We start from the raw sequence: 13,549 nt of genomic DNA on the forward strand, positions 1-13,549 counted from the left end.
ACCTCCCTTGTACACATCTCTTAGTGAAAAGTCAAAATACGTGTTGAATGTTTAAACCTGATTCCATGCAAAATCAAATCACTTTTTTCCCAACCTTTTTGGCTTTTTCCACAAACTTTCAAAGTGGGTAAATATCATCATCATCTGTCATGGAAGATTGTGCCACGGTCATCATTTGCTGCAGGATATGTCCCTATCTACTTTGCATGATTTCCCACCAGGGGACCAGTCCAGTAAATACCAACTAGTCAAGACTTACTAGATTTTGTTTGGATAGCCATTTTTTATCAAAAAATTGCATCATTTTTTGTAATTATATTTTTTTATTATCCTTTTTTCTCATATATATCAAATAGTTACAATAATTTTTTTATAAAAAATTCTATAAAATGCAATCCAAACACAACCTTAAGCTTCTTCACATGACTTCCCACGGGAGAACCATTCCAATAAAATCTATCTAGTCAAGACTCAATAGATTATCTATTAGTAATTTATCTTCATTTGGATTAGTTGTTTTTGGGGTATTTTTGAAAAATTTTACTATAGCAAAGTTTTTAGAGTATATTTTGGGATATTTTTAGAAAATATTTTGAAATATTTAAGAGTAGTAGAGTTTTTAAAATATATCTTTGGATATTTTTTAAACATTAAAAAAAATTAGACTACTTTTTAGAGTACCTTTTAGATTACTTTTAAAAAAATTTTATAATATTTGAAAAACTAGTTTTTGAAAAACTGAAGAATCCAAACATCTTATATGCTTTCCTTGAATCGAAACAAACTCCCTCATTTGCATCATTTTTTTTTCTGAAGATTGTTACTGGTATTTTTTTTGTGTGAGGGGGAGGGGGGAGGGGGAGGGGACAATTTTGGAGATAAAAGATTCATATTCTACAATATAAAATTTATAGTTCTTTCTTTGTACTTTAATTAAGAAGTAAGAATTTTATATTTTATTGCTTCAAATTATGGTTGCAAATATATAAACTCATTGAATGAAATAGATTATTTTTTGGAGGCACCGAGGGAAACAAAAATTACACCTATGACAGATTACTTCATATAGGTATGAAAAAGTTACGTTTATGTTACAATATTATTACATATGGTTAAAGCATGAAATCAATTTTTTATCGACAAATTGATAACACTAATGACCCCAAAAATCAAATTAAGATAAATTCAAAGGGTTGAAAGAACTATGCTATTTTTGGAGGAAAAAGTCGGGCGAAAGGGGGACAAGAAAGTATGCCACAAACTTTCAAAGTAGTTAAATATCATCGTACTCTGTGATGGACGATTACAATCATTCGAGGCAGATACATGATTTCCCACCAAGCAATCATTCTAGTAAAAACCAACCAGTCAAGACTCACTAGATTGTGTACTTGTAAATAGGGCAAATTCCACTTTACCCCCTGTGGTTTAGCATTTTTTTACATAACCCCCCTATGGTTTCAAAAGCTATACATAACCCCCTTATGGTTTGGATTAAAGTGTCAAAGTAACGGAAATAGTCACTCGTAACGGCGTCACCTAAAATGTCAAAAATACCCTTATGTAAGGTTGAAATTTATGTATTAACCAAGGGGGGTTATGTGTATATTTTGAAAATCATAAGGGGGTTATATGGTAAAGTATTAAATCATAAGGGGGTTATATGGTAAAATATAAAAATCATAGGGGGTTAATGTGTCATGTATTTATAAGGGTAATTTCGACATTTTAAGAAGTTCCGTTACGAGTGACTATTTCCGTTACTTTGACACTTTAATCCAAACCATGAGGGAGTTATGTATAGCTTTTGAAACCATAGGGGGTTATGTAAAAAAAGGGTAAATCACAGGGGGGTAAAATGTAATTTACCCTTGTAAATATGTCATTAATCCCACTTCTGCTAACAAAATCCAATATATATCTAAGTTTCTTCTTTTAAATCATCGTCTTAAAAACATTCTGCATTATTTACATCGAAAATAAACTACCTCACCTCTAAGTTCTATCACCCTTTATTTATTCACAAAAGTTGTACTCTAAAAAGGTAATGGTTCACAAGTCTGTTACAATAATAATTTTGGTTTAATTTTACTAGAAAGAATATATAATTTACTTCCTAGGTACGTCCGTTACTTTGGTATATAGTTAGTTCTAACAATAGCCTCTGACTATCAACTGAATAAAAAAAGAAAAAAAAAACCTTCAAACTTGTGACTCTACATTTTCTACAATGAATATTCCAAGTTAAGCATGCTTTCACTACCGATCGCTCAAAAAGAAGGCATTCATACCTTCTAAATCATAATACACATTAACTGGATGTTTGATTTGGTAAAATTGTCATGCATGGGAATATCATTGCTGGGGGTTATCTAATTTTGCGACGTAGTTCATGGAGCGAGTGATACAATTAATTGGTCTGTTTGGATTGTAAGTTATTTGGGATTATTTGAGATATTTTTACTGTAGCATTTTTTGTAATGTGATGTATGTGAGATAAAAAGATATTGGGAAGATAAAAAGATGTATTGGAAATTGTAAAGATGATGTAAGCAAATAAAATTGGAAAAATATGAAGCAATTCAAACAAACCCATTCAAGAGACTGTAACATGACTACACGGGTAAGAAAACAATCATATATTCGAGTTATAAATGTTTGTAATTGATAGGTGCCACCCTGCCCCAGGTGACGAGTAGTAAGAATTTTAGGTAGAATTGATTGGTCCCATGAGTTGAAAACGTTGATGATTTCCGTTTGTTATGCGCATGGGTGCAAGTACAAACAAGCTTGTCAGTTTTATATCAGTTGACAATTTGGAGAGTTTGAAGCTGATCAGAGAAGAAAATAAGTCCATGCAAATCTCGCGACAGGCGTCCAAGGGAAACTTGAGGTTATATGGTATTTTGTACAACTTATGACACTGACACAAGTAGAAGAAGCATAAGTAAAATGCAACAAAGGGGTCGAAAATGACGCACAAAAACAGTAAAAACTACAATTGCTTCTTGAAGAAGGGCTAAAGGTTTCCAAACTTAAACCTGCAAGCAGGCTTTTGTTGGCCATCATGTTGAGTATCTGATTGATTATATCCCTTGGTATAGATAATTATTGTGGGCCTTTTCTCAAAGCTTTTGTATTTAGGCTGGAATCCATGTCCTTTAATATTCGGTGCATGGGGCACCATCTTAACGAGGATTATCAATTGAAAAAAACCTCCTAGCATAAACCTACCCGCTTTTTGGCTAGCCAAGACCCTACATTTGTCACATGCATGGTAGCTTGAAAACCATCTTTATCCCCACTAACACAATAATGAATGAACCAATAATACAGCTTTTTGCACGAAAACCAAAAAATCATAGCTGTAAAATTGTTGAAAGTTCTTCTATGAACCCGTGCTGCATGGACCATCTCACAGTAGACCGTAAGCCCTCAACTATTAGTGACACCAAAATTCGTCATAAACTCAATATTAATTTCTCATCAATGCTCAATGTGAAATTGTTCGTAGGCAGCTTCAGTAATGGATAGAATGAGAAACAACTCAGTAATGCCATAGACATATCTATTAGTATTATAACGGTGGATCAAGTGGAAAGTAAATACATCTCATGAAACGCATATTGCCAACATCAGCTCTTATTCTAGTAACTAATCTTATTACACATGTTGATGAAGCTGCAAAGGCAACTCAGTAAGGTGGTGGCGGGTAGTGACCATAAGGTGGTGGCTTCTTGTGAATTGGTGCCGGAGTTGGTGGCAACTTTGGTGGCTGGGGAACATAAGGTGGCAACTTTGGTGGCTGGGGAACATAAGGTGGTGGCGGGTAGTGACCATAAGGTGGTGGCGGGTAGTGACCATAAGGTGGTGGCTTGTGTGGCGGCTTGTGAGGTGGGTAGTGACCATGAGGTGGCAGCTTGTGTGGCGGCTTGTGAGGTGGGTAGTGACCATAAGGTGGTGGCTTCTTGTGAATTGGTGGCAACTTTGGTGGCTGGGGAACATAAGGTGGTGGCTTGTGTGGCGGGTTGTGAGGTGGGTAGTGACCATAAGGTGGTGGCTTCTGGTGAATTGGTGGCGGAGTTGGTGGCTTAATTGGTGGCCTGATGATAATGGGAGGCAGCTTTGGTGGCTGGGGAACATAAGGTGGCGGGTAGTGACCATAAGGTGGTAGCTTGTGTGGCGGCTTGTGAGGTGGGTAGTGACCATAAGGTGGTGGCTCCTTGTGAATTGGTGGCGGAGTTGGTGGCAACTTTGGTGGCTGGGGAACATAAGGTGGCGGCTCGTGAGGTGGGTAGTGGCCATAAGGTGGTGGCTTCTTGTGAATTGGTGGCAGCTTTGGTGGCTGGGGAACATAATGTGGCGGCTTGTGAGGTGGGTAGTGGCCATAAGGTGGTAGCTCCTTGTGAATTGGTGGCGGAGTTGGTGGCAACTTTGGTGGCTGGGGAACATAAGGTGGCGGCTCGTGAGGTGGGTAGTGACCATAAGGTGGTGGCTTCTTGTGAATTGGTGGCAGCTTTGGTGGCTGGGGAACATAATGTGGCGGCTTGTGAGGTGGGTAGTGACCATAAGGTGGTAGCTCCTTGTGAATTGGTGGCGGAGTTGGTGGCAACTTTGGTGGCTGGGGAACATAAGGTGGCGGCTCGTGAGGTGGGTAGTGGCCATAAGGTGGTGGTTTATGGTGAATTGGTGGCTTGGGCTCGACCGGAGGCTTCACGACTGGAGGTGGATAGTGGATTGGCTCTGGAGGCTTCTTGTACGGTGGAGGATGGTGATGCTCATATGGGGGTGCTCCGGAATAATCAGCCAAAGAGGGAGTGGTGAGAAGCACCACCCCAATCAAGAATGCCCAGAAGCATGCAAGAGATGACATGATTGAGTTTGCAATACTCGATGCAATTTGTGATGGGATTTGCATGGCATTTTATACTGGATTTTGGGCTACTATTCATATGGCCATATCAACATTCAAATTAAATGTGATCGACTGTGTTAGCTGAAGATCTGGCTCATGTTTGATGGACTTCATTAACTTGGGGCCCTTTTGGTGGGAAAAGCTTGACATTGAGGCAAAAATGGGTCTGCATGGATGAAACTAAGAAATGATAGACATTATTATTATGGATTAATTATATTTACCTCCCCTGAGGTTTAACCATATTACCAATCAATCCCTGTAATTTGTCCAAATAACGGTCTCACCCTTTAAATGATCAAACATTTAACAAAAACCCTCTTAATGCCGAAAATGCCCTTTTTGAAGCCATATTGCATTAAAAAAAGAACATATATTTTATTTATTAACCTTCAAGTAATCCAAAAAAATAGAAAAAAATTTTTGCTTATTATTTTATAAAAATCATATCTTTGCCTCCATAAATAGTTTTGAATCAATAATTATTTTAAATCTTAAAAATTAGATAAATTGAAAGAAAAATAAAAAAGAAGCAATTATTTTAAATCCTCAAGTATGGTTCGAATTTGTGGTTCAAAGCATGTTGCGGAGAGTACAAGGCATGTTTTCCTCAATTTGAACCATACTTCAGGAATTAAAATAATTTCTTCTTTTTTTATTTTTCTTTCAATTTATCTAATTTTTAATATTTATTTTTAAGATTTAAAATAATTATTGATTCAAAACTATTTATAGAAGCAATGATATAGTTTTTATAAAATAATAAGCAAAAACTTTTTTCTATTTTTTTGGATTGCTTCAGAGTTAATAAAATAAAAATATGTTCTTTTTTTTAATGCAACATGGCCTCAATAAGGGCATTTTCGGCATTAAGGGGGTTTTTGTTAAATGTTTGATCATTCAAAAGGTGAGACCGTTATTTGAATAAATTATAGGGATTGATTGGTAATATGGTCAAACCTCAGGGGATGTAAATGTAATTAACCCTATTATTATTGATGTGGAAGTTTTGATGCAGGAATTTGGCCGAGTAATTTTAGGGGAAAGCTACATTATATCGGGGGAAATCTACATTATATCAGCACTTTAACTTTTGAAGAACGTCCGGATTCATTTTGCATGGTAAAAAAAAAAACACGTTTTCAGCCGACATTTGTAAATTATAAATTGTCAAACAGACGTGTTGAATTCGGCTAAGACGGTCCAAATAAACCGACAAAGCTTGCCCTCAAATCAGAGACAGTGCTAATTTGTTCTTTTCCTCTGTGTTGTAGTCACTGTCACAACAGATGGGGTCTTTCATATGATTTTGTTTGAGTTACATGCCTTGCACCTTGATATAGAGATCCGGCGCATTAATTCCTGCTCTAACCAGCATAATTTAGCCACCGGTGAGATATGGATAGCTGTTATTATAACCTAGCTAAAACAGTACTCTTTTAAGCTTGAATTATTGAGTCTTGCAAAATAAAATAAAATAAGAGTGTTGATAAGATTAAAAAAAAAAAAAGGGCTGATGATATTGCCACATATTTGACTTTATTGTCATATCAATTTCGAATTAAAATGATTATATTATCCCTCATCAATCAAGAAGAAGGGTTGATTGATGATGTGAGATTTTGCCCTTGTCTGGCCCAAAAAGGGGGGAAAAGATGGAACACCTTAATGTTTGTGTATATTTTACTTTGAGAAAGGAATGCTTCAATTATTTTGGTTCCTTATTTATGTGTTCATAAACACATCACACCCCAAAATATTGGGTGAGCAACAATTCGGTTAATTAAATTTCCGTCCGAATTGAATCGGATTCAGTTTATCGATTTCGGTTAATACGATTCTAATTTGGTTCTCAGTGGCGGTTTCAAAACTTTGATCTCAATTTAACCAATTAACCAAATTCAATTTCTTTTAAATCACATGTATTATTTATTCTTATGCTTAAACTTGATTGACCAATTAACTGATTGATTCTTACTTCTACCCAAAGTAATGGCTCACAAATTATGCGGTTTTTTGGAATACGGCATAAATTTAGGATCAGTCTTTCTTACATGAACATTTACATTAGGGATAATTTTAGAAACTTCCCCTGAGATTTTCGATAATTTCACTTGACTCTCTTGAGGTTTACATAATTACGGAGACCTCCTTTGGTGTGATAAAAAGACAACAATACCCTTCATTAATTGTCAACTCATTGAAAAATTCTATCAAATATTAAATCTCTTTCATCTATTATCAATCAATAATTCAAACTACAGTCTTTCCCATTTAACTATCTAACTTCTTCCTCCTATATTTATTTTCCTTTCAAACTCATTTATTTATTATTATCAACAAAATGTGCACTGTGGCCACTAATAAAATTATCATACACACCAAACCACCAATACTTACATATCTTGGTATATATTCCCATTTCTCGATTTTTCATTATTATTAAATAGTTTTCTTGCGCCCATTTTTGTTTCCCAATTTTGATAGGCATTAGCAAATTGATATTATCAAATGACAAATTGAGTGCTAATTTCATTAGCAAATTAGATGGAATGAAGATAGTGACGGTGATCAAAAATAAAAATTAAGGATAGAAAGTGGAATAGGAACTAAATATAGGTTATACTGTTATGATTCCCATGAAAAAAAAGTGTTCTTAGTATATATTTATAGTTGCATTGCGTTCTATTTTTGATTTAGAATTATTGATATTATTCCTATAGAAAGAATTTGATTGATTTTGAATTCTCCGCCAGTGGAGTATATTGGATATTGATATTAGTAGTGATGGTTTAGATTATTTTGTATTAAAAATGTGGCAGCCGTGGAATTGAAATTTAGGGATATTGATGAATGTATTAAGTAAAATCTAATATTGTTATGAGATTGTAGGTAAGTTTTTTGATATCTGATGTAGTGTTTATAATTGATACAATGATCTGCATAACAAATTTTTAGGTAAAAGAAGAACATGAGAACAAAAATAAGTATTTATTTAATGGTGATTACGATATTGATACGTAGGTAATAGTGATAGCAAGTAAAGATAAATAAAATAGAAACCGTGAACCATTTTTTTCCTTTAAATTTTTGTTGTGAATTATAACTCAAGAGCATTATAGGAATTTTGAATAAAAGTATAGCCTTTTGAACCTAAAATGTTACTTAAGTGAAAATAGGAGAGATAGGTGTAATTTTTAGAACTTGAACGAAGCTTTTTGCAATTGTCAAAAACGTCACGGGAGCTATGTGAAATTAACCCTTTACATTATCAGTGTCTATAGTCTATACAAACTTATTTGTTTTTAAATTCAAAGTGTTATGTTACTGTGACATGTATTTAAACATGCTAGTTATATACATTGTCTAGGAAAGTAATATCTATAGATTCATAGGAAGAGAATGCAATCAGAGATCTATAGCTCATTTAATTATCATTTTCGACTTCCACGCTAATCATCATTTTTCGAAGACTAACAAACAAAGCACTTTTCTAGCGCCCCTTCTCCTGGAACTAGGTCTGTCGTCACTAGGGGTGTTCACGAATCGGCTCGTGAGCGGCTCAAGTACGAGCTCGAACTCAAAAATATTAAACTTGTTGATTCACGAGCTCAATTATATATATATATATATATATATTTTATTTTAATAGTAAAATTACACATATATTCCTAATATTTTATTATTTGTTAAAAAATTATTATTTTATTCATTTTTAAAAATAAATATTTTTTTTATTTTTTAAAATAATTTTTTTTTATTTTTTATTTTTTAAGCTCGAGCTCGACATTTTGAGCTTGTCGAGTTCGAGTTTCACAAAATTAACTAGAACCTCGGCTTGATTAGGCCAAAACTCGGCTCGTTTGCACCTCTAGTCGTCACTTCCAAATTCATCTAACACCATTGTCAACGATATTCCAAAGCTAGATGATCATGGAATTCTGTAAATTGCAATGATATGCTCCACTAAAACCTCAAGAATTGGGTACTGATTAATCTCATAATAGCCAATCATTCCCATTAGAAACTTTTTGACTAATAAATCCGATAAAGCAAATCATACAGACATATGCTTGATAGAAGAAAGTATCTAATCAAATCTATTGGAAGAGAGTTGGGTTGAGCAATGGGATGGAAGAAATTATAAGTACAATATTCTAAACTCAAAATTTTTCACTTATTCAAAAAAAAAAAAGGAACTGCTAACTGGGCTCATAGAGCAAGATGACTCAACTCAAATTGGCTGCATTTGGGTTCATTATAAAGTGAAGCTGGCCTGTAAGTAGCCAATTGCAGTAGCCTGGGATTTTCTTGGATCCCGCTTGGATGGCCCTCACTTGGTGATGTTGGTTTCTCAGGAAGACATTTCACTGTCAATAGCCCAATACAACTGGCCCGTCTCTTGATGACCAGCCCAATTTTTGCTTGACAAGATACTGTACGAATTAATATTTAAAAAAAAAAAAGGAGAAGAAGTCTTCTCAAAAATGGAAAAAAAAATTGTTAACATTTATTGCCTGATTAAAAAGAAAGAATATGAAACTTTGATTATTGTTAGATTAACTTGCCATTATTTACTTTTTGTTGTTAGTGATTACGTTTGTATTCAGTTTATGCGAATAAATAGTCCTTCCTGTTTAATTAACATGATGAAAATTCAAATTTGCAATGGGACAGGACATTTTAATTTTTATATAGTTCAAGTATTCAAAACATTGGATCTTAAAAAAGAAAAAATCTTTTAAGGTCTAAGATAAAAAAAAAATTATAAACTCAGGTGCAAAGTGGAATCAATCCTTTCATATACATTTAATTTTTCTCCTTTTTGTAGAGTGGGCATCACAATGGTTCTGGTTGACTGGTTTAATTGATGCTATATTTTCCGTATTTAGTCCTGATACCGTCCTCTAAATTGACTTTGTTCAAAGCACTAACCACATAGAAATCGATTTTCTTCCCTTTCTTCCAATTTGTTGAAGATCTCTCTCTCTTTTTTTTTTTTTAGGGGTAAAGAATGAGAAATTAAGCATATGTAAGTGGGGCCTGCATTAAATATTCAATTTCTTTTTTGACGCAATAGTCATTAAAAGAGCTGCACTTGATTACACATTTATCGAACAATTAATTCCTGTATTTGTGAAAGATGGCACCGTTGTGGAGAAGCATGTGTCAGATTAATTTGCCATTAAGTACTTTGTTTTTCTCATTTTATGGAGGTCGTATATAAATAAATACAGTATTTTCAATTCATTAACATGATGAAAATTGCAACGGGAAAGGACACTTTAATCAATAAATATGCGGTTCAACACTTCAACAAATTGAATCTTGAAGTTAAAAAGAAAAAAATTCCCATGCAAATTTAGAATTTATAGTAAACTCTGTCTGATCAGGGAAGAAAATAGGGATAATTTCAAATACCTCCCTCGACGTTTTGACAATTGCACTTAACTTTCCTCTAAAATTAAAAATTACACTTACCTCCCCCCGTGATGGATGTGACAACATGTCAGCACCAAAAGCCTCATAATGACCAATTTGCCCTCAAAATGTTGCGGCTAATATTATTGCAAAAATGTGAGAAAAAAAATTGCCTACAAGGATAATATTTTATTTATTTACTTCTTGGTGCGAGCATCTGAAAAGCAAAATTGATTTTGTTATTTCTCAACTGTTATCTTGAAAAGAAAAGTTAATTTTATTATTCCTCAGTTGCTATAGAGAGGAATAATGCTAAGAGTTTTAAATAGGGTGCATTTTTTACACTTTATCCAATTTATATGCTGCCAAGATAGAGCCGTTGCAACTTGTCCACTTCTTCTTGCTTCTAACAGTCAAAAGTGCAGGATTGTATATGCACTCTTTGTTGTACTGAGAGGATCCTTACTACTTTCATATCTTTTTTCTCTTTTTTTTAATTAATTTTTATAAACAAAGTGGCAAATGTTTCGTTCAGAATATAAAGAGGGTAAAATTAGCAAAAATTCATGTTTCTATACCTTTTCCCACTTTTTTAACTTTCTTTTAAAGATAGGGGCTACAATATTTATCAAACGTGTCCATCAAAGGGAGGTGAATGTAATTTTTAATTTTAGAGGGCATTTAACTGCAATTGTTAGAAACATCGAAGGAGGTACATGAAATTGTCACTCGCATGTTTGTACAACAAAATTGTTTTGAAATAAAGAGTTTTCAAAGAAACAAGGAAAAGAAGGAATTGATGTGAAATCATTAATCATATTCATGTAGGAATTATACATCGGTCTAACAGATGTCGTTAATATGTACTTCAGGTGTTAGATTTTTAGAAATATAAGATTAATTAGCAAAAGAGTATAAATGCAAGGAGATTAATTTAAAAAAGTGTGTAGGTTGGATAAAATATACGTGTTAACTTAACCAATGCTCATAGGATACCCGTTCAAAAATTCCCATAATGCTGCTAGGGTGCTCTCATTGTGTCACGTGTAAAATCAATTACACCTGCAGTGTGAATCCTAGGATGCGAAGGTCTCTAAAATAAGGGTAAAATATAGAAAAACCCCTTGAGCTTATATGAACATATAGAAAAATCCCCTATAGTTTTAAAACATATATTCTGATATCTCATAGTTTGGACTAATTTAAAAAAGTGACAAAAATCATCTAAATTAACAAGTTTGAAATACACGTGCTTCTTTTGTAAGTATTTGTATTGGAAACAAACAAATTTTCAATTGATATAAGTATTATACCCTTAGAGATATCATACAGAAAAATCCCCTCTAGTTAAGCAAACCTGCAGAAAAAGTTCCTTATAATTTCAAATCATACAATTCACAACCTCGTGATTTAAACTAATATGAAAAATCAACAAAATCATTTAAATTAACAAGTTTGAGGTTGCATGACGTGGAAAATAATTTTTTAATTCAAAATTTTAGCTGATATACATATTAAACCTCTTAAAACTCATAAAATTTTTAAAAACAACCCAAAACTCCCAAATACAACTTACCTTATTTCTATGCATAAAATAAATAAATAAAAATTCTCAAATAAAACTCACCTTATCTCTATACATAAAATAAATAAATAAAAACTTCCAAATTCAAGTTACCTTATTCCTATGCACAAAATAAATAAATAGAAGAAACATATAACCATAGGGGGCTTTTTTGTAGGTTGGCTTAACCACAGGGGGTTTTTCCGTAAGTTTGCTTAATAGGATGGTTTCTACAAGATCTTTTATTGCTTATATATATATATATATATATATATATATATATATATATATATATATATATATTAGGGTAATTGTGTCATTTCATCCTCATCTGTTAGTTTGGATGTTTATGTTTCAAATAAATTCAAATCATGAAGGTTCAAAATGTATGATTTGAAACCATAACGAATTTTTTCGTAGGTGAGCTTAACCACAGGTTCTTTTTTGCATTTTAACCCTAAAACAATGATGAAGAGTCACCAAGTGTATTGCTTCCTAGGCTAGAACAATGACGACATCCTTAAATAATTCTCTTATGTCAATTAATTAAATTGACCCCAAAAAAAAGGAAAGGAATAAAAAAGCTTTATTGCTTTCACTAAAGAAGCTTTCTACCATGGCAAGTAATTTCATAATTTTTTTTCAAGCGCGTAGCATTTATTGCTAAAAGATAAAAGGGTGGCCGCAAGCAACCAAATCAATTAAATCCCTCTTGTTTTACAGTAGATTAATAAGGAAGGAAATCACTGGATACAACTCATACAAGGAGTTACAGCACAGAAGTCAAGAGAAATGAACAGGATTCGTACCAATGTTTTACTATAAAACAATCTGCTCTTTTCAGTCTTGGATGCACATTGACAAGAAATTCACCTGCAGCCATGTCTATCAGACACTTGCTAGTGTTCTTCTTAGTTGTGGCACTCATCACCTATTCAAAAGCTCGACCTGAGCCAAATACGGATTCCGAAAATTCACATGAATTTTCAGCATCTGATGATGAACTGTGGCTAGATCCTTCAAAAGAAGGGTCTAATGATGAGCAGTTTAATCTTGATTCATCAGAGCCACCAGCCGCAGATGCACCGAGACCACAACACCACCACCACCACGGCCACCGCCATCATGGTCACAAACACCACGGCCACCGCCATCATGGTCACAAACACCACGGCCACAAAGGCCACCCTCCAAAACCTTCACCATCACCCGTAACAACACCAGTGCCTCCATCAGTACAAGGACCAACAGGTCCATCACCCTGGGGGGTCCAGCCACCGACTCCGGTGGCAGGACCATCTCCTTATGCAGCAATAGCAAATCCGCCGGCGGGAGCACCGTCATCACAAGGACCAGCAGAATCATTCATTTTCGGATGATCAAATATTTAGCGCTGTAACTGTACAACGTTGTTCTCATGTCTAAATAAATTCTAGTCTCAAAATAACAGAGAACTTTTTTGACCAGACAGGTTTTACTATGAATTCTAAATTTGCATGGGAAAATTTTTTTATTTCAAGATTCAATTTGTTGAAGTGTTGAACCGCATATTTATCGATTAAGGTGTCATTTCCCGTTGGACAGAGGATCGCGGCTCGTAGGTTGAGGATGTATCTTAAGTTTGATCAACATATAGTTATTAGAATTTG

General features: G+C 34.1%; 1 protein-coding gene across 1 annotated transcript; it reads right to left on the bottom strand.

Moving 5' to 3' along the window:
• Positions 1–3,554: 3,554 nt before the first annotated feature.
• Positions 3,555–4,918, bottom strand: LOC140037575 (uncharacterized). The gene is made up of 2 exons (XM_072081976.1): positions 3,790–4,918; positions 3,555–3,747 (listed from the first exon to the last, which is right to left on the bottom strand). The coding sequence occupies exons 1-2, from the start codon at positions 4,916–4,918 to the stop codon at positions 3,695–3,697; spliced, it is 1,182 nt and encodes a 393-aa protein (XP_071938077.1). The 3' UTR covers positions 3,555–3,694.
• Positions 4,919–13,549: the final 8,631 nt, after the last annotated feature.

The sequence above is a fragment of the Coffea arabica genome, chromosome 3c (assembly GCF_036785885.1).
Source record: "Coffea arabica cultivar ET-39 chromosome 3c, Coffea Arabica ET-39 HiFi, whole genome shotgun sequence".
Classification (NCBI taxonomy): Eukaryota; Viridiplantae; Streptophyta; class Magnoliopsida; order Gentianales; family Rubiaceae; genus Coffea; species Coffea arabica.